At 42.8% G+C, this 21,823-nt stretch overlaps 1 protein-coding gene across 1 annotated transcript in view; it reads right to left on the reverse strand.

The window, feature by feature from the left end:
- LOC119842772 (zinc finger protein 135-like) overlaps positions 1 to 21,823 on the reverse strand; it is a 50,450-nt gene that overhangs the window by 14,940 nt on the left and 13,687 nt on the right. Inside the window, exons 3-4 of the mRNA XM_043497471.1 lie at positions 14,037 to 14,173; positions 12,720 to 13,071 (exon numbers count right to left, since the gene is read on the reverse strand). Of these exons, the coding sequence (XP_043353406.1) occupies positions 12,720 to 13,071; positions 14,037 to 14,173 (489 nt within the window). The remainder of the gene's footprint in view (positions 1 to 12,719; positions 13,072 to 14,036; positions 14,174 to 21,823) is intronic.

The following is a 21,823-nucleotide window of genomic DNA, read 5'->3' on the forward strand; positions in this document are numbered from 1 at the left end:
AAAAAATTGGGATGCATCTGGACACGCCTGATTTTCCCCTTTTACAACCCGCACCACCATATGATCATGGTATGGCACATCACCAGGGTACAATTTTAAACTGTGATCGGAAGGTAAGCTTTTACCACATTTCTTTAAAAATATATATACTATGACACCCACAGGCATAGATGACTGGTATCTATTGATAGTGGGAAGGGCACCATTTAAAGGTTCACCCCCCCCACCCAACAGCTTGAGTCATGCCTCCCCAGCCACATCCCCCCACCCTTACTCTTAGTGGTCCCTCCCTGAAGCTCCCAGCCTGGGAGGTGCAGGAAGCAGCTGCTGCTTTAGCTCCTTGGAGAGAAGCAGCAGCAGCAAAAGCATGGACTCTCCTTTCAGCTCTCAGCTGTTTTGCTGCTGCCTCTCCCCGGGACCACAGCTTGCAGCTGGCCAGTCCCAGAAGCTGCCACACAGGGAGAGCACCCGGCCAGCAAACCCTGCCAGAAATCTGGGGAGGGCATGTAACCCCCCCACCCCCCCATATGTTGTCTCTGTCCACAGGTTACCAGTAGGGAGATGTGTGTCCCTGGTGAAACACAATATTATTAGAGTTACAGTTTTAAAAAGTCATGTTAGCTTTAGGAAAGAAGTTACTGACTGGGGGAAATCTGGGGGAATCAAAAAACTTGCCTGGTCCATGTTTGGGTAGTAAAGGGGCCAGACAGTGTTCCCTGGGTAAGTTGTGGGTGTTGGTATTAACAATAAGCCCCAAGGGTCTTCCAGACATAGATCCCTTTAGGAGCAGGTCACTGGGAAAAATATCTAAAAAGAAGCATCCTATGATAAAATATGTGTTAACTGCACAGTGTTCAAAATCCAGTAGAGTCAGATAGGATGTTCCTTCTGTGTTAAACTTGAGCATGTTATCAGAAACCCCATACACCATCATACTGACTGTAGAGGGCAGTGCTGGGGCAAAACAAATCTGCTCTCAAGTTTCCAGTTTCAATCAGAGAGTAACAGGTTTCAGAGTAGCAGCCATGTTAGTCTGTATTCACAAAAAAGAAAAGGAGTACTTGTGGCACCTTAGAGACTAACAAATTTATTTGAGCATATATAAGAGAATAATGATCAGTGCATTCCTGGTCTGGGGTCAGGTTACAGGCATACGGCATGTAGGCCTGAGCAAATTCACCACAATCGACCAAGTGTGCTCAGTATTTTACATCTTTCCCAGTTGCCTGCATGAGATCCAAGTACTCCCTCATCAGGGATTTCCCTACACCCCCCGCATAGGGCTATTTACCCCCCCCCCAATTCCCTTCCCCCCCCATCAGTTTTGTGAACTAATTACATGCAATGTTGCCAATTTAGTGATTGTTTGGAAATTTGAATTGAAATTGAAACATTAATACACATTTTAAAAGCATATAAAGTGTATGATAAAATACGTGTATCTGAAAAAGTATAATAGATTTGAAAAGGTATGAACATAGACTAGCTTCCTTATACAGCTGTTGCTTTTATGATCATGTCAGTGCATTTATCTCGGAGATGTTGGCCAACCTAATAATTTCAAATTATGATTTGTAAGCAAAGTCTAAATGAGCTTTCCCTGACAGCTAGTGATGAGCTGGGGGCTGGGGGGAAAGGCTTCAGGACCAGAGTGTATTTACATTCACACCTAATCTACCTAGGTATCCAGCAAACAGAGCTGTGTTGCCCAAGTGATAGATTTTGGCTGGGATTGGGTTACAAATCACTTGAATGCGGGGGTAAAGAAATGTTGTTATTTTTATTGTATGAGTAAAGGGCCGTAGAACTCTACTTAGCCTCTGGGGATTGGTCCTGCTTTGAGCAGGGAGTTGGACTAGATGACCTCCTGAGGTCCCTTCCAACCCTGATATTCTATGATTCTATGATGACTGAGGGCATCAAGAGAGAGGGTGGGGACAGGTGTTTTGCTTGAGGGTCTGCCTGAGTCAGAAGTACTATTTGAGCTGCCCCTCTCCACTGTTTAAAGACAGAGCAGATTAGGCTCCAGAGATAGTCTTTTGTTGTGTTAAGTGACCACTACAGCTGAAATCACTGAGAATCAGGTCTAAGTGCTTAGACCTGCTGTGGGAGAGTGTTTTTGTGGCAGGCCCAATCTGCACTAGCAGCGAGGTACCCCCACTGAGAGCTCAGCTGAAATCACTGAGAGCTGGGTGGAACCTCAAGAGACCAACTCGCAGAGGTCACAGTGGCAGGTGGCAGCAGAAGGTGACGGCACAGGGCCATTGGCAACAGAGCAATGGAGTGTACAGTGGCACAATGAACAACAGTGGCCAGACTGAACAGTGAACAGCTGGAGGAACAAGCAAGGTGCCCTCTTGCTCCCCACCTGGGAGGTGAACTCCTGTGAAAGCACTTCTGACCTCTGAGTTTCCACTGACCAATGACAACACCGGTGAGTGTTAATGAGGCTATTAAGAATGCTGGAGACACAACACAGTTCATGTGAACAAACATGGCTGTGGCATCATACCTTCTATTTAGGCAAGAGATACCACACACTACAAACTAGAGGCTAATGTTAAGTGCATTGCCACTTGTTCATCCTGAAGTTGAACACTGGTTCTGAATAAGACCAGCAAATGCTCACTATCTTTCTGCAAGAAACTCAACTGACTGGCTAGACACATGTGGTGCAACAGTGAAAGACTCAACAGTTGAAAAAGTGAAGAACTCTCTCGCAACATTCAAAAAATTTGCATACATGGCTGATGAATGCACCAATGCAAATGGGCATCAAGTATTAAGTCATTGGGTATGTTATCTTGATGTCAGTGGTAGGCCAGGAGATGCCTTTCTAGATTGGCTGCATCTGTGACAACCCACATCTTAGAAGAATTAAATTCTTGTCAATTGGACCCCAAACAGATGGCTGCTTGTGCATTTGATGGAGCTGCAAACTTCTCTGGAAGACATGGTGGAGCACAAGCTTTGCTCAGAGAAAAGTGTAACCCTAGTCTCTCCTAGACACACTGCAGAGGCCATCTATTCCAGCTAGCGCTAGTACGAACTGCAGACTCTTCAAAAGACATTTAAAAAAGCTATAAATTTAATGTCTTCATTATATTCTTTTTTCAGCAAGAGTCCAAAAAGACTGAATATCTTGGAAAATATAGAAGAGACACTGGGACTGAAGTTCAAATTAGTCTAACCTGGGAAAACCCTCTGGCTTTCTCATGAGCGATACTTGGCTGTTGTCTTAAAATTACTCCAGCCGTTATTATTGGCTTTGGAAAGTATCTACCAAGATGGGATGGATCTAAGTAGTGCTTAGATGGATTACTTTTGCTACTACATTCAGAGAAGACTATTGCCATTCTCTCTTGTAAGTCTACTATTGAAACCACTTGGGCCATTAAACAATGCCATCCAGGCATCTGGTACAACAGTAGTAGATCTTTGTCCCGCAATAGAAGCTACATTTGGATCAATCAGAGAAGCTATCCATTGAAAAAGGACTGGAAGAAGCAAAGACTTCAGTCCAGAAGTTGACTAATGAAGGCATTTATATTGAATCCTTCAGTGACGAGGACAAGAAGTGTTTGTTAAGACAACTGAAAAAGTACACAGACTTGATTCTTAAAAATCTACAACAGTGACTTCTAGATTCTACTCAACCTCTATATAGCTTTTACAGATGCCTGTCCTATAAAACACCAACAGTTGAGTGGAGTGAGGCACTACCAGCAATGGGGCTGCCATGTGCTCAGGACAGAATAGAGAATTTGAACACTGAGTGGAATATCTTACGATGAATGAATGAAGATTTGACTTCAGCTTCTTTTTTATCATCAATAGTGGCTCGACCTGATCTTTATGCTATGTTTCCTGGGCTGAAAGAAGTAGGAATTTATCTCTTGCTACTCCCAGTCACAACAGCTACAGTTGAGCATTCTTTTTCATCATTGAATAGAATTTTGTGTTTTGAAAGAAGTCGCCTTCTGCCTGATCATGTGAATGAACTAATGAGCATATCAACTGAAGGAATGGAAGTACCGGACACATGAGAACCTACCAAAGATGAATGCATTGCATTCAAGAAGTTCATGAACAGTGTTGTGCAAAATAATAACGAAAAAACAAGAAGGATGTAGACGTAGTGCTTCATAGAAGGATTGAGTAGCCAACTTTAATTTGTGTGATGATTTTAAAACATGAGTTAAATCTCATAAAATGGTCATGAAACATTTTTCAGTTTTTACTTTGGTGCCATACAGCCCACTTTCACCCTCACAGTCTCACTCCTCATTGGCCCTGACCCTTCTCCCATCTCCCGTAAATTTGAACACATACTCCTCATTTCAATTCTTGGGGAAAACACTGTCCCTCATGCATTTCCATTTCTCAAAATCAGGTTGTAGAGGTTTAACTTGCACCTGCTCACTATCCACATATAAGGCCACAAAATTAATGTCATAATGTTTAAAGTTGAAAGTGCTGTTAACGTAATTACCACTGAAGGCATCATGATTTATAAAGCCACTAACGAACTGGTAACTGCCCCCAAAAGGTGTTTTCCTGGTTACTGACATGACTGCACTCAGAATACTGAACACCTTCATCATGCCCACCCAGTCCACAGGGTACGTAGCGTTGGTGGCTGTTACAGCCTCTGCCTGGCCCAAACAAACCCGAGTAACTTTCACCTGTTTCACAAAACAGGATGCTGAAATAATGTGCACTTTATAATTCCGAGTGGCATTCCCACTCATCGGGGGAAAAGTTTCTTTGCTACATGCAAGTTTAATTTTCAGGTCCATGTCCTTCAGAAGCAATTTTTTTTGAAAAAACAAATCACTGAGTAAAGGTCCCAGCATATCCAGCTTTCTGTTGGGCTGTTAGGTCGGCCCTGAGTATAAAAACTGTTATCCACACTGTCCAAAACGGTGCTATTGTGGGCCCCTGCTGTCTCTCTCTGAAACCTGCCTGTGGAAACTAGGGTATGCTAGGGTATGATTGCTGTAATTCAGAATCAATTCTATCCAGAGTCTGTAAGCGTAACAATTGTTGCTCTGGCTGATAAGACAGACACCTAAAGTGACATCCAGCTGGTTAAAAAGGGTGGTGATGGGGTAATTTGTTAAGATGACCCTAGCATCTTCATTCGTGTCTGCACCATCTCTTTCAGAACCTTATGGCACAAGCACAGCAATGTGCTGTGAGCTCTAAGTAATGAGTCCCAGGCCTCAAAATAAAATTAAAAAATTCTAAAGGGGGATTCACAGTTAAGGCAGCCAAAGGTGGCACCTTGACATAAAAGCTATTCTCAATGCTGGTTTGAGCTGGGCTAATTGAAACAGATTCAATTCTGATTTGGGACAATTCTTCAGAATTGCCATGAATGAAAGCCATTTTGTGTTTTAAAATACATCCCTGTTACCTTGGGTGATGCTCAGCTTCCTCTTCTTAGGGAGTCTTTTAGGCTAATGGCTGCAGCATCTTTTAACAGCTTTTATTTTCTTTTTTAAAGGGCAGGGAGACCCTGTAAATGGAAGGCCTGATGCCGCTCTTTTTCTTCTTATCACTGCAAGACCAGAATTTTCTTGTTTTACGTGCATGCCCACTTCATTCATAACAGCGCTAGACACACAATTTACTACATTGTTGTTGTAATTTTAACAGCTATTTTCATATAGGGCTTACTGATTTCTAGACTCTTTCTCAAAATTGTTACTGTTTTTCTAAAAAAACTGTGGAACATCCTTCCTAAACCATCCTCATACTTATCAGGTAATCCAGGATAACCCAGAAAGGCATAACCAACCTGAGCCTTATAATAGTTCCTATACAGAGAGGGGTCCCCCTAATTTTGTGTAGTCAACATCCTTCAACTTTCCAGGGGTGCACATGCAGTTTAATGATCAAAACAAAATGAAACGTGTTTAGTCCATTCTGTCTTTACTTCAGTAGGGATGGTTCTGATGTGCTGCTTACACATAGAAACTTAATGGGATTTGTCACCCGTGATAGTGATAAATTTGTTGGTGCTGTCATGGCTAGGAACACAGCACAGCGACGGAAGAGAGTAGTCTCCCACTAACCGCTGTTCCACTATATCCATGTACATGTATGAAGAATTAACCCCCACCACCACTCTAATGTCAGCATGGTGAGGGGCTATCATGCAAGAATACTCCCAGTCCTATCACCAATTCCCCTCTCTCCAGCCCAGGTATGGAAAAAATAGTTTTCTTCATTTGCTTTTAACCAAGTCCTTATGGTCACGGCCTCATCAATGATACTGAGCTCTGGTTTCTTGGGATCGCTGTTAATAGTTTTGTTGATGTTCTCTAATAAATGCTGGGTGTTTTAATAATAGCAATATAAAAAGGGCTGGTACTACCAGACTATCACAAATGGTAAAGCAAAAGAAATTATGGTCCATAAGTGACCATAATGGATTTTTGATAAACCAATATCCCAATTACCATAAGAACAGCATACTGGGTCAATCAGAGCAACGGTCCATCTAGCCCAGTATCCTGTCTTCAGAGAGTGGCCAGTGCCAGGTGCCCCAGACGGAATGAACAGAGCAGGTAATCATCAAGTGATCCATCCCCTGTCGCCCATTCCTGGCTAATAGTCATAAATGGACCTATCCTCCATGAACTTATCTAGTTCTTTTTTGAACGCAGTTATAGTCTTGGCCTTCACAACATCCTCTGGCAATGAGTTCCACAGGTGACTCTGCATTGATGAAGTACTTTCTTTTGTTTGTTTTAAACCTATTGCCTATTAAATCACATTTAAAGTATAAAGCTGGAAGTAGTATTTTGAGGAAACGTCCCCACAGATGCATTTCTAGGTAAGATGACAAAACCCACCTTCAGTCAGTTTCCTCCTTATCACAGGTCTTGAACTTGAGACATTTTGACCCAATTGTTAAATTTTCCAGGCCTGCTTTCCATTTCACCAGAAAATACTTTTTCCTCTCCCCCGTCTTTTCTTTGATAGAATCTTTTCTATTTTGTAAACACAGATTTGGCTAATGTTTACTTTTTGTAATTTTTCAGGGCAAACAGAGCCTACAACTTCCTCTTTTAATCTAATCTTTTAATGTGTACACAATTTGCTGTCCTTTTGATGAAATACCAGACACAAATATTTTAATCAGTAAAGGCTTGCTGATATCCCTTTTCAAAAGCTCCTTTTAATTTAGAAACCTTATTGGATCTCTTTTCTGAAAAAAAGAGTGTGTGGCACCTTTATTATAAAGCTATTCCCATAGACCATTTCTGACAGGCTCAATGAGTTAGTATGAGTAACATCAATCAGTTCTGATAACTTCTGTTGCAACAGTAGTTGAAGGCCTGCAGGACACATCGATGTATGAAAAGGTGCTATAGGCATTAAAATACCCCCACATCTTTGATTTTAAACTTTTCCATGACCAAGAACCTTGACTTTCTTATTGGTAAAAATATCGCATGCACCTTGTTATTTTAACAAAGTCTTTAAAGTTTTGTTACAAGTAGATGAGGAAAAGAGTTCTTAAATTTCTGAGGTGCCCAACCTTGGCTGAAAAGAGCTTTAAAACACCTTCATCGTTATTTAAGGCAACCACCCAGTTTTATTTAGACAAAATATCTATCACTGTTAACATTTATTTATGACTATGACTGAGGTTCAAGTTGGGAATCAGAATGATCAAATAAGCCTGGCATTATACATTCACATCAGACAACCATTTTATTTCTTTTAAACTTGATTCTTGCTGGCTTGTGCTGCATGTGAGTATCTTGGTCTACAAGCCTAGATGCAATCTGCTTACTGCTCAGAGTTTTACCACATATGTTAGCAGCCTGAAATAAGGGGATGTGGGGGGGGGGAGAAATCACACCTCCAAAACTCACAACCTCCCTGGGAGAGTAATACATTTTCTTTTACAAGTCTGTGGCATTCTGGGTATGTGTTCCAGATCTGAGGAATAGCTCTGTGTAGCTCCAAAGCTTGTCTCTCTCACCAACAGAAGTTGGCCCAATAACAGACATTACCTCACACACCTTGCCTCTTTATCAAGCCCATCATTTCTGACTCCACGACTTAAGTATATGTAAGAAAACACTAACAAAAAAAATACAGAGCAAGGCATCATATTTTACCATTATATTCTTAAAAGTAGAGATATACAGTCAAGTGAAGCAACTATGCACAGCTGGTAACATCTTTCTATTTAAGATTAGTTTTGTAGCACCTATAAACATCCGTTGCATTCTTGTTTCTGAGAGAAACAATTTGTACATCTTTATCAATATTCAGTTGTATTCTTTTTGACCCCTTAGGGAGAAGTTTTGTCATGTAAGAAGTTTTATAAGCTTTTTTAAACAACCCTTTGACATATCATCAGGACAGTTTTCACTAGCACCTTATTTCCAATGCCTGCCACCAGTGACAATCTGCTGAAGCTTCTACCTCCCTTATCATTTTAACAACGGCAGTTACAGTTTGAGTGGTCAAGTTAAGCTCCTTCAGTTTTCAGCCTGTGGCCATAATTATATTTAAGAGCCATGCCATATTCAATTTAGAAGAAATGCATCTGACCTGGTGAAACATTTCTGTGCACCCTCAAAGGATACAATTATGGCTGTGCGAGTGGGTTCATCTATCACACAGGCTTCACAGTTATTGAAGAGCTGACCCTTAAGTGGTGGTAATTGGCTTTGTCTACAACAACCCTAACAATATCTGTCATAACACCTTCTTTACAGTTCAGTCGGTCAGCCTCCTTACTTTGCATCAGCTTTTTTTGGTAGGTTTCCTTTTTGCAAAAGCAGCATGTGCATATCAGATTTATTCTTCCAGAAGGCTGGTTCTCTTTATCCAACTAATCCGCTGAAGATATCTGTCAAAAGCAGAAAAAATAATAGATTTTTAATTTTGTTGTAGTAATTTACAAATTAAAAAGGCAAAAATTTTAACTTGTACTACCTAGATCATCCCCTCTTCCGTTTCTGAAATGTCATTATTCCTAGTGGCCATGCTGTTGGGCATTGTCTGTCTCTCCATCTCATCTATGATCCCAGTTACTACAAACAAACATAAATGTATTTAAACCCTTATAATTTTGCACGAATTTCTTGTAAAATGCCATAAGGGGTCTTACCTCATCTTGCAATTCTGGCTCAGACTGCTCTGCTTCTGATGTCAACTCGCTACGTACCCTGGATGTAATCCTGTATGACTCTGGCTTAGTTATCTGTCAAAAAAACAAAAAGCACATTTTAAAAGTACAACTGCAATTTTTTTTTCAGAAGCTGTGAAAAAACTTCCAGTTGTTTTACCATGATGATATTGCCATTTGACCAGCAATCATCAGTTACTGCCTGACTCTCAGCCTCACTATCATCCAACGATACCATGGCCGACAAGTCCACGTATACAGGCTCTTCTTCCTCCCCTTCCTACAAAAAGCATAAATACATTAAGCCTCTTATAATTTTGCAGCAATTTGTTATAAAATAATACAGGCCATCTCACCTTGGACCATAACTCTGCCTGCATCATAGCCAGCAACAAATGCCTCTGCATCCTATCTTGAAGTACTTTTACATCTTTTGCCTCATTTACAACAGGCGATGGCCCCATGGAGTCTCCCTGGTTCTTTAGTTCGATTTCTGGATAGAACGTGGGCTTCAGTATCAGTGATTCCTCTTCAGGGAAATAAGCGTAGGCAGGCTGTCTCTTCTGAACACATGCAGGTGCCCCCAGAGGCAATCCGAGCTTCTTGGCATCTGTAGGCATCTTGTAAAAGGCCATGATTGGAACATACAGGTTCCCAGTTTAAATTCCCTTGCAAAAAAGTAGGTTTTTTATACACACACCAGTCAAACAATCGTTGCTTGGGGTTTTCCAAATGATCCAGTCCTCAGGAGGCCATTCCTGACTGGGCTCAATATAAATGATTTAAACAATGCAATGGAGAATAGCCATGCCCCACCATTAATGTGACACATTATGATTGGTTCAGGGAATGCATTCATTTTAATATTCTATGACATGTCTAAAGAATATCTTCTAATTGGCTCAACCTCGAGCCATGGCTTGTCTGAGGCTGCTGTCCTGGAATTACTGGCATTTGATTAGGTGAGGTGCTTTTCTCTTTCTTGATTTTTTATACACTCTTTCACACACTTCGTAATAATAGTCTTCATTTTCTCTCCCTGCCATTTGGTCAGAGAGCGACATTTTCCTTTCTTGCTGTTTTACAACTCTTTCTTTTTGTCCACTTTATTTTCCTCTCTCCTTCTGCCTTTTTTCCCCTTTCCATGTAACTAACTCTCTCTCACATTTTTGATAATCCACTTTATATTCTCTTGGTCTTTCTCTCCCCCCCCCCCTTATTTCTGAATATTATCCCTCTCTGTTTTTCTACAGCTGCCTTTCCATGTAGCAAACTCGCTCTCAGAGATAGTCTGCTTTATTTCATAAATTATTTTAAAATGACTTAACGCTTCTTCATGCTACTGGACTGCTGAAATGACCTTAACAGCAGCTTTAAATGTAAATAAACAAAAAAATCCCACACGCACTATTTATACATTTAGTTCTGATGCACCCCGTTTTTTTTTTTAAAAAGGGCCACCAGGTCAAACGTGTGCATGTCCAAATAGGAGTCTGGGGTGGGATCTAAAGCAAAAAGGGGGCATGGAAGCCTCTCAAAAGTTATATGATGAGTAAAGGTATAGATTTTAAACTACTTAGCTTCCCTGCATTTAGATTAAATGTAAACCAACCTGAATAAGCTGGCTGGCAGAACTGAATGCTATGAGCAGAGGAAACAGTCTGCTGTTTTGGTTTGTTTGGGGGTTTTGTTCATTAGTTTTTTGATCTCTCCTGGGTTCAAGGAAACAGGACACTGTAAATAAATAAGACAGCTATAAAAGTCCCAGAGTCCACTGTCAAATTCTCCTCCCAACTGGAGCAGCCCTCAGCCCCTGAACTTTGACTACCTGCTCAGGTCAAAAGGAGTAGCGCTGTCTTGTATGAAATCCCTCTCAAAGGCAATTTTTGCTAAGCACACATATATAATATTGACAACCTCAAGAATTCAAATTCAACCCTGAAGAGTTATGATTTTTAAAAAATACATTTGGGATTCTTTTTATTTATCTTTTTGATGCTGAGCCTTTAGGGGGCACTAGCTTTATATTTTCAAGCTCTCTTTCCGTCCACAACCATGAAGGATAGAATTTCTTATTATTATTCTGTGATTCAAAAGCAGTCTCTTGATTCCAAAAGCTGTGTTTTCAGAATAAAAACAACAAGTATTGCCACACATGATAAAATCATCAAAGTTTGTAACAATGGGTGCACGTATTTGACTACCGCCTAGACACACATTGATACCAATGAGAACACTCACACTCCATAAAGTTAAGGACTTGTTCACTTTTTTTTTTCCTGGGTAGAGGAATTTGTTTGCAAGCGGAGACTGCAGCCACTGATTGGCTGTGACCTCTCCCAAAGAATGCATGTCTAAAATATTTATACATTGCTTTAACAGTTAATACCATTTTGCACTTCCAATTATATTGAAATAACCTCACCCATTTTTACTTAAAAAAATAAACCAAAATTCTGTAACTAATTCTCCCATCCTGCAAACACTGAGGCACATGCTTTCATACTTCATTAGCCATATCAATGATCACTTATCTCTGAAAAGTTTAAATTTCTAATTGAATGTTCTATTTTCATAGCAGGGTTGCCACAAGCAAGGTTTTCCCAGGATCATCCCTTTTTTGAAGTAGCTTTCCTGGGAAATCTGTGAGGGTACTCAATACACACTCTCAGATGTCCAAGTTTAAGGACTCAGGATCATCCTTGATGGGCTGATTTTTTTGTACCTCATAAGTGACAGCTCACTTTCACAGCCTTTTCCTCTCTGCTAAATATTTTTCTTCTGATACATTTCAGTGACATCCTTCGTGCTGACACGTGTTTTTTTTTTTTTAAAAGAACAAAAAAAAGTAAAGGATTCTTTTGAAATGAGTATTGTTACTCTTTTGCACTGGTCTCAGAAATTCCTCATGCCAATGCCATATCACAGAATTTAAGGAGATGTGTCTGCAATTATTCTAACCAATGAGGTTTACAGGTTAGAGACAAGGTGGATGAGGTAATATCTTTTATTGGACCAACTTCTGTTCACCGAATAAAAGACATTAGCTCACCCACCTTGTCTTTCCAATATCCTGGGACCAACACGGCTACAAACTGCACTGCATGCAGTTTTACATTGGCACATTCCCACAACATGGAACACTGGCTATTAACATTTTTCTAAGGTTATTATTAATAACAATAAGAAAAGGAGGACTTGTGGCACCTTAGAGACTAACACATTTATTAGAGCATAAGCTTTCGTGAGCTACAGCTCACTTCAAAATGCATCCGATGAAGTGAGCTGTAGCTCACGAAAGCTTATGCTCAAATAAATTTGTTAGTCTCTAAGGTGCCACAAGTCCTCCTTTTCTTTTTGCGAATACAGACTAACAGGGCTGCTACTCTGAAACCGGCCATTAATAACAATATTACTGCCCACCTTTCCCTCAACCTCAGAGCTCCCCACCCAGGTGCTACCCCTTCTCACAGCCCCTCCTCCAGATACCCTGGTTTTGTTTATTGGGGTGTGGGGGGGGGGGGTCAGTTTGAAATTTTGGAGCAAGTGCAACTCTTACTTCTCTGTTCCCGGGGCGGTCGCTCTCCGGGCGCTGGCTCGGCTCCTGCAGGCGCTCAGGGGGGCAGAGCCTGGGGGGGGAGCAGGGAGGGCAGCAGCTCCGGGACTCGCAGACCCCCGCGTGAGCAGAGCGGGGGCGAGGAGGGGCCGCTGGTGCAGAGTCACTTTCCTGCCCGGCCCCAGCCCTTCCCCCGGGTCTCCCCCCCTCACGTGATGTCTGCGCCCCAGGGGCTGGTGTCGGCAGCGTCCCGGGCTGCCCCAGGGGCTGCTTCCAGCCCCCGGAGCAAGTCTCCCCGGCTGGGCCCCGAGGGGCGCTAGGGAAGGGCTCTCCCCGCACGGACCCCGCTGGGCAGCTGCAGTAGATTAATCCCGGGGTCACAATGGAGCCGCGTCTGACCCAGGAAGCTCAACCCACAATCTGCTGAGGTGCAGTAACAGCCGCTGAAGCCTCTGCCCTTTACCACCAGACTCTGCTACTTGCAATAAAAGAGATTTAAAAGGACGGGGCTGTCGGAGGGGAGGCATGGGCACAGTGTGGGCAGGGGAAGGAGAGGGGCAGACAGGTAAAATCAGGCACAGAGTGAAGCAGCTGGGGTTAAAAAAGGGGGAGATGATCTCAACCCCCTCTGCCCCAGAGCTGGGTGTTAAAGGTGCTGTGTATGTACCCCAATGCTTAGACAAGGCAGAAATGGTGTACTAAGGTGCTAAAGGAGACTGGAGTCCGTGAAATATTTTAGACTCACCCAAAGATCATGGGGTTTTTAATCATATATATTCTGGTGTTGAAAAGAATTCCATGTCAGTTTAGGAACATGTAACTTGCAGATGCAGACAGCCTCAGAGTAGTTCCCTACCTTGGCTTATCTGCTGTTCTGACAGCCTGAATTGGGCTTCCTTTCCTGTAATCCACTGCAAATGTGGTTTTCACTCCTTTTAATTATTTATTTAAAATATATACTTATGACTCTTATTGCTTTTAATACTCCATCATTTACTTTAGTTTACGTTGTGCAGATGGATGTCATTTTGCTACCTTGCTCTTATAGTGTCAATGCTCCAGGCGAAGCTGGAGTACCTCTCCAGGGCGCAAACCTGGGCAGATGATATGGAGGCCCAGAGTTGCCCATGCATCAGGATACCCCTATTGGTATCACTGGTAAAATCCGGAGGAGAGGAAGAACCAATATATCTGGTAACCGATCCACTGCAGGAGTTGCCAGAAAGATATTAAGATTTTAGTGCCTGACCGCCTTTGGGGCTCCACTCCAGATTTTCTGTCCAAGTTTACTCTCATATCCTTACCTTCTCCCAAATTCACCTACAAGGCAGTGGGGCTTTTCTCTCAGGGGTTGCTCCCTTAGTGTTATGCTCTCCTGGGCGACCCACAAAGCAGCGGATTTGGTGAGCCGCAGATAATACAGTCTATTCTCATTACGGTAGTAGGCATAGCCTGATCTGAAAAAAACAGATATTTAGAATCTTTCACAAGTAACTTATTTTGGCCTGACAGAATTTCAATAGGTAGTCTAAGGTTCACATTCCAGCTCATCTGACTCCTTCTGGCTGCCTGGCACTGGGCAGGCCATTTTTCATGATGGAGACAATGAAGACCCATTAGTGTCATGGCAGATCCTGCAGTGCAAGCAGAGGATGGTAGCAGCCATGATGGAGCAAGTGTGTGATGGGTTTCCCCAGGGTGGCACCTGAAACTGCACCCCCTGATCCACCAGCCTGGGCTCCCTCTCACACTGTACGGCTGTTACAAGTTACATACACATAGGGACACACCCAGCTGCAGTTACAAGCAGGCTCTCTGACCAGCTCCTGCATAAGAAAGCTACTCCCAGCTCCTCAGGCATGCATCCCCTCTGGTGTATACACCCAAAATTATACTGTCTTGCGCTGCACAGGGAATTGTACAGTGTATGCTCATACAATTCACCCCTGCCCTTAATGTGGAGAGGAATATGCAACAGCCTGCTGCCCCTGAGTTATGATTCCCACACACTGGTTTAGATAAAGCAAAAACAAGTTTATTGACTACAAAAGATAGATTTAAAGTGATTATAAGGGATAGCAATCAAATCAAAGCAGATTACCTAGCAAGTAAAAAAAAATGCAAACTAAGCTTAATATACTAACTAGATAGGGTGAGAATCTTCTATTCATATCCAGAGATGATACAAGCAGGCTGCAGATTCTTAAGGGGCAAGCTGCACTTGCTTTACAGCTTGGAATCCCCAGGTGTTCCATTCAAAGGCTAAAAATCCCTTTAGACTGGGTCCAGCACTTTTCCCAGTTCAGTCTTTGTTTTCAGGTGTTTCCAGGAGGCTTCTTGTGTGGGGAGTGAAGAACACCAGATGATTATATAGCTTTTGCATATCGCAGGAACCCTTTGTTCCCAAAGCTTGGTTCCCAGACCAATCTGTGGAAAAACACCGATGTCCCAAGATGGAGTCTAGAGACGTGTGGTCACATCACATGTCTTGCAGAGTCATAACAGCCATTACTCACAAACTGTTTGTAGCATTCTCAGGAAGGCTTCCCAGGTGGAAGATAAGGTTCTACTAAGGCCTATTTGTTTTCTTAATGGCTCATTGTCCTGAATAGGCCCTTCCCCACCCACGACCTAAACTGAATACATCTTGTCTAGTGGATGGGGAAGGGTGTACCCAGGTGTAACTACATTTGAAATACAGATACATAGTCAATATTCATTACTTGATACAAAAATGATACCTGTAAATAGGATAATCATATTCAGCAAATCATAACTTTTCCAATGACATCTCATATGGCCAATCTTGCGTAGAATGCATCATAATTATGTCATAATCATATTCTAAAAATATCACTGCAAAGAATATGGGGCACAGTGTCACAGAGTGCTCTGTCCAGTTCACTCACCCTGTCTAGCTACATATACCACATATACAAAATGGTGGAACCCTTGACCCATTTAAAGTAACCAATTAGTCTACTTTTTTGGTGATCTTAATTGAAAAGATCTCTATCACCTTGGCTTCTACCTGCTCACTAACCACACGTGATGTAAACCTTATTCTTTATGATCTGGGGATCCCAAGAAAATTTACCTTAGAAATTCAGTACTGTGACAGGATTCCCGGGGTGCAGCCTGGGACTGTAGGACTGCTGTGCCCCCACCCCCCAAACTCTCTCCAGCCTGGACTGTCTCTCACAATGCCTTGCTAATGACCAGCAGCAACCCCTACAGGTGCTGTTATCACTTAGCACAACCACATGTGGAGACTCCACATCCAGCTAGATTGCATGAATGCTCCCAGATCCACTCATGAATCACACAGAGAAAGGCACCAGAGACAAATCACCCCAGCTCCCAGAACTGTACCTCGGGAATATATCATCTAATTTATTAATTGTTTCACCACTTCACCAATGGAAAGTGGATATACACCAGCCTTTGATACTTGGGCAATTTACCATTCTCTTCAGGCAAACTCACTAATAAAATTAACAGTAAAACAAATTTATTGACTATAAAAGATAGATTTTAAGCATTATTGATAGTCAAAAAGTCAGAGTTAATTACCAAAAGAAATAAAATATAATCACACATTCTAAACTCTCAACTCTGTTAGACTGGGAAACATCTAGATCAGACAGTTTACTCACCCCACTGGATATTGCAGTCCATTATATATAGATTTCACCTTTGAAATCTGGGCCAGTCCCCATAGTTGGCGTCTCAAGTCTTCAGCATCCTTGTTGCTTGCAGAGTAGGTGGGTGAAGCAGAAAGTCCTAGCATGTGGCCACTGTGTTCTGTTTTATACCCTCAGACCCATGTGTTTGGGGAGCACAAAACCAGGCATTTCTGGGGACCTTGCTGAGTCTCCAGGGCCAGGCTGAATAATTCCCCTGCTGTGGTCTCATGTAGGTGAGTCATTGAATTGTAACTCTCTTGCTAGACAATGGCTGGTAATTTCTGTTCAACAGCACCCACCCGGGTGTTGGTTACCTCCCTTGTCATTGTCTCTGTAAAGTCAGTATCTCGGCTCCTTTCAAACCCACAGCATATTTTAGTGACAACTGTATAACACAGTCTCATAACTTCATTACATATTTAGGTGAAACAGTGACTTTCAGCAGCTCGTAACCTTTCCCCAATACCTTACAAGGCATGTGTCATAAATATAAAGGGAAGGGTAAACACCTTTAAAATCCCTCCTGGCCAGAAGAAAAACCCTTTCACCTGTAAAGGGTTAAGAAGCTAGGATAACCTTGTTGGCACCTGACCAAAATGACCAATGAGGAGACAAAATACTTTCAAAGCTGGAGAGGGGGAGAAACAAAGGTTCTCTCCGTCTGTGTGATTCTTTTGCTGGGAACAGAAAAGGAATGGAGTCTTAGAATTTAGTAAGTAATCTAGCTAGATATGTGTTAAATTCTGTTTTGTTTAAATGGCTAATAAAATAAGCTGTACTGAATGGAATGGATATTCCTGTTTTTGTGTCTTTTTGTAATTTAAGGTTTAGCCTAGAGGGATTCCCTGTGTTTTGAATCTGATTACTCTGTACCATCCTGATTTTACAGAGGTGATTCTTTTACTTTTTCTTCTATTAAAATTCTTCTTTTAAGAACCTGATTGCTTTTTCATTGTTCTTAAGATCCAAGGATTTGGGTCTGTGTTCACTTATGCAAATTGGTGAGGATTTTTATCAAGCCTTCCCCAGGAAAGGGGGTATAGGGTTTGGGGAGGATTTGCGGGGGAAAGATGTTTACAAGTGGGCTCTTTCCCTGTTGTATATTTGTTAGACACTTGGTGATGGCAGCAAAAAAAAAAAGTCCAAGGGAAAAGGTAAAATAGTTTGTACCTTGGGGAAGTTTTAACCTAAGCTGGTAAAAATAAGCTTTGGGGGTTTTCATGCAGGTCCCCACATCTGTATCCTAGAGTTCAGAGTGGGGAAGGAACCTTGACAGCATGCTTTATATGTAATATCACAATTATATACAGATGAGGAATATGGGGGCTAGAGGGGCCTCCCCCAAGGTATAGAGTGTCACATGCAGCATTACCCCTTACGTATCTGTCAAGTGAGGATTGCGATGCTGATGAGGCCATGACTGCAAAGTTGTGATCCTACAGTCCAGTAGGGTGTAATAAAAATATTTTCAGCTCAGTTAACACGCTGTGATGTCATTAATTGATTCCTCAGTACGCCACAGGCAGCCACAGAAAAGGCAGAATAAGTAGGCAAAAGAAAGCAAGATACTCTGTTACTGTCAGAGGGAGATGAGTGGTTCTAAAGTGGTGGTGTCAAGCCCAAGCTGATCTCCTTCAAAGTGAGACAACCTTGTCCACAATCAGTCAGGCCTTGTCTGCACTAGAACATTGCTCTGCCAAGTATTGTCAAAGTAAGCGATGCTACCCCTTTAATGTGGATGCACTTCTCTCATCTCAAGTTGCTTTATGTCAGTATATATGGTATATACAGAAAGGGGACTAACTACTGGGATGTAAGTCACCTTTATAGTGGTACAACGGAATCCATACTACGGCTTTCCCCACTCAAACTATTTCATTTTAAAGTCACATCCCTAACTAAATTAGTGATACCGTGACAACTTTCCAGTGGTTTCCTTGTCAGGCTGAGGCTGGGGAGTTGGAAACAGGGCCTTTGTTATTCTCTAAGGTGCCACAAGTACTCCTTTTTTTTTTTTGACAGGCAAAGTTTCCCTTTCTCTCGCAGAAGCAGGATTAGCTGAGGTAGCATGAGACAAGCAGGCAAGTGCTACATCTAGGTTGGCTAAGGTGCAGTATCAGAGCCTGAAAGACAGCCTTGATTACCTAGACACCTGGAGACCCACAATTTAGAGCTTAAAGTAAGAAACCCAAAACATATTGATGATGGACACTAACAAACAGAACAACAACAACAGAAAAAGCAAAACCTCCATCTCATCCCTTCCCTCTCTCTCACTATTCATGTCTTGTCATTGGCTGTCAAGATAACCATGGAAGAATCCAGGAGTCCTTCCCAAAACACTAGCAATGATTGAGACTTTAGCTTGTCTGAGAAATGTTCAGGTTGTGTATAGTCTGTAAACTGTCTGTGCACCTATCAATAGAATCCTCTTTATCCAAACATCCAGTAAAAGCGTCTGAGTACATCAGGCTCGAACAGTGTGACTAGTCTAGGTAATAATGACTCCCCAAGTTGTCCTAGGAATTCCCATAGGCCTTAAACCACTACAGACTCTTTGCTAAAGCAGGCTCTGTTGCTGGGTAGCTTCCACTGTCACACGGCCTCCTATTTCTAGCACGGAGCAGTTCCCGAGTCGCCTGTATTCCAGGTTTGTAATATAACCACACATTATGGCCAGATTAGTTTGCAACACTGGAATCAACTCACTCACATTTGCATGAGGAGTTGAACAAAGCAGTTATTACATTTAATTTTATCTACTAAGAAACGTTTTTTAAAGTAGCAGAGAATGGATTCTGCCGCTAAATCTGCAGCCAAGAAACTGCAGAAAACACGTGGCCCTGTCAGTAGGGAACAATCTTTCTTTATCGGTGAAGTATGCTCAATTAGTTCGGTCATGGAGTTCACTAGGCTTTGTAGTGAATACATGTATACAAAAGGAGAACAGCTGGCCCATGACTGCACAAGTATGTAACTCTACTGGTAGTAATCAGTAACTCAGACATCTCACTAAATGCTTTAGATCTATGAATTAATGGTAACTACAGGGAACAAAAAGGAGAACCCCAGTGTAATTATAGTGGCTATTTTATGCAGCATAAAATAAATCATGGAGGCTGTGACCGAGTGCCTGGTATGGGCCACCACTGAGAATGCCACCTCTGTGCAGACTGCAAGAAACAGGGCAGAGAGAGTCCCCAAAACAGGTGATTTATTCTATAATTAGATTCACCAAGCCAGTAACAAAAGAGCTTCTGTAGCTCCACACTGGTTAGCAAGAAGCCAAACCCAGTCCCCCTTAGGCATTCCAGCCCTTGGCTCCCATCCAGACAAACTGGTCTAATATAGAGAGAGGTTCTAAAAAACCCAGTTCAGCATATCTGAGGTTCTTCCAATCCCAAAGGATCAATATATCTCTCAGATCTTACCCAAATATCATGCTGTCTGCCAATACTTAGTCAATTAACTAAAGATTTATTAATAAAAGAATAAAATTATAAATGGTTAAAGGATCGTATACATACAAATGTTTGCAATGTCCTTAGATCAGGTTTATAGCAGTGATGGAGTATTCTGCTGGTTAGCAAAAGTCTCTCCTGTAACTTCCAAAAGAGTGGAAAGCTCTCAGTCCATAGTTCAAATTGCTCCTTTTAGTTGTAAATCCAAAGAATTGGAGCAGGAATGAGGCAAAACAGAGATGTCTCAGGCAGAGCCATCCCATCCATAGGATGGACCAGTGCAACCGCCCCAGGCCCTGGGTTTTGGGGGGCCCTGCACTTCAGGGGAACATGGGTAGCCTAGGGGTTAGTGGGGAGCCTGGCACCAGCAGCAGTGAGCGACCCTGCACCAGCCCGCCCCACTCTATTCTGCTCTGCCCCACCGGCTCCTGGCATCACTTGGGAGAGGGGGTGGAAGCCGGAAAGAGGCCGGTAGGGACTTGGGGTAGAGTGGGAGTCGGGCCTGGGGCAGAGTGGGTGGTGTTGTCCTGGGCCCCATACCCCCCTAGGGATGGCCCTGATCTCAGGTGTCCTTTATATCCTCTGCCATGTGCATGGAAACTAACTCAAACAAAGCCCACAGCCACTGTATATAGAAAGTTACTGACCCAAGATGGAGTCCAGGGTCACATGAGCATAGAAAGTTACTGGGAAAAGATGGAGTCTTAGCTCACATGGCCTCATCACATGTCTTTACATGCTTTGTTGACTCACAGGGACAGCCATTACCCATATTCTTTCTGATGCATCCACAGAAAAGGATTACTGGGTAGAATGACAGGCTTCAGAGTAGCAGCCGTGTTAGTCTGTATTCACAAAAAGAAAAGGAGTACTTGTGGCACCTTAGAGACTAACAAATTTATTTGAGCATAAAGCTTTCGTGAGCTACAGCTTACTTCATCGGATGCATTCAGTGGAAAATACAGTGGGGAGATTTATATACACATACAGAGAACATGAAACAATGGGTTTTATCATACAAACTGTAAGGAGAGTGATCACTTAAGATGAGCTATTAGCATGGGGGGAGGGGGGGGAGAAAACCTTTTGCAGTGATAATCAAGGTGGGCCATTTCCTGCAGTTGACAAGAACGTCTGAGGAACAGTGGGGGGTGGGAGTGGGGGAATAACATGGGGAAATAGTTTTACTTTGTGTAATGACCCATCCACTCCCAGTCTCTATTCAAGCCTAAGTTAATTGTATCCAGTTTGCAAATTAATTCCAATTCAGCAGTCTCTCGTTGGAGTCTGTTTTCTACCACTACTCTCTGACATCTGAGCACATTATATCCCTGACTACTTGGGGCACCTTGTAGAAGTCCTCTCTCTGGCTATTCATAGCATACAGAAAGTCTCTGCCCTCCCCATCTCCCTCCCAGCCATCAGTGAGAATCTCCCCCATGCTCTCAAGGATGTTCTGCAAAACACAGCAAATACCTCTCACATGAGGCAGACATTGCTCATCAGCCTCCAGCCTTCTCAGAAGGCTCCTCCTCCTTCCCTTCAGTCTCCCAAAATGCCCACTCCACTGCAAATCTGCACCTATGTAGGGCCTAGCCCAACAGCTCCTTTCTCCTGACATTCAAGTGTCCAGGTTCATAAGCAAGGCTACGATTATGAAACAGAGGTCATGGAAGCTGCGACTTCCATTGACCTCCATGACATTTGCTTCCCTGGGATTGGAGCTCCCAGCCAGCCCCGCCCTCACAGATCCCAGCCAACCTGGTGGGGGGACCCTGCAGCTGCCAGCTGCCCAGGCTAGGGGACCCCCCGCAGCAGCCCAGTCCCAAGGGCAGGGGGACTCTGCAGCTCCCATGCACCACATCAGTGGGGGACCAGGGAGCCCCAGCAGCAGTGGGTGCTGAACCTACCCATCCCTTTTGTCAGGGATATTTTTAGTGAAAGTCAGGGACACGTCATG

Source organism: Dermochelys coriacea, chromosome 14, assembly GCF_009764565.3.
Source record: "Dermochelys coriacea isolate rDerCor1 chromosome 14, rDerCor1.pri.v4, whole genome shotgun sequence".
NCBI lineage: Eukaryota > Metazoa > Chordata > Testudines > Dermochelyidae > Dermochelys > Dermochelys coriacea.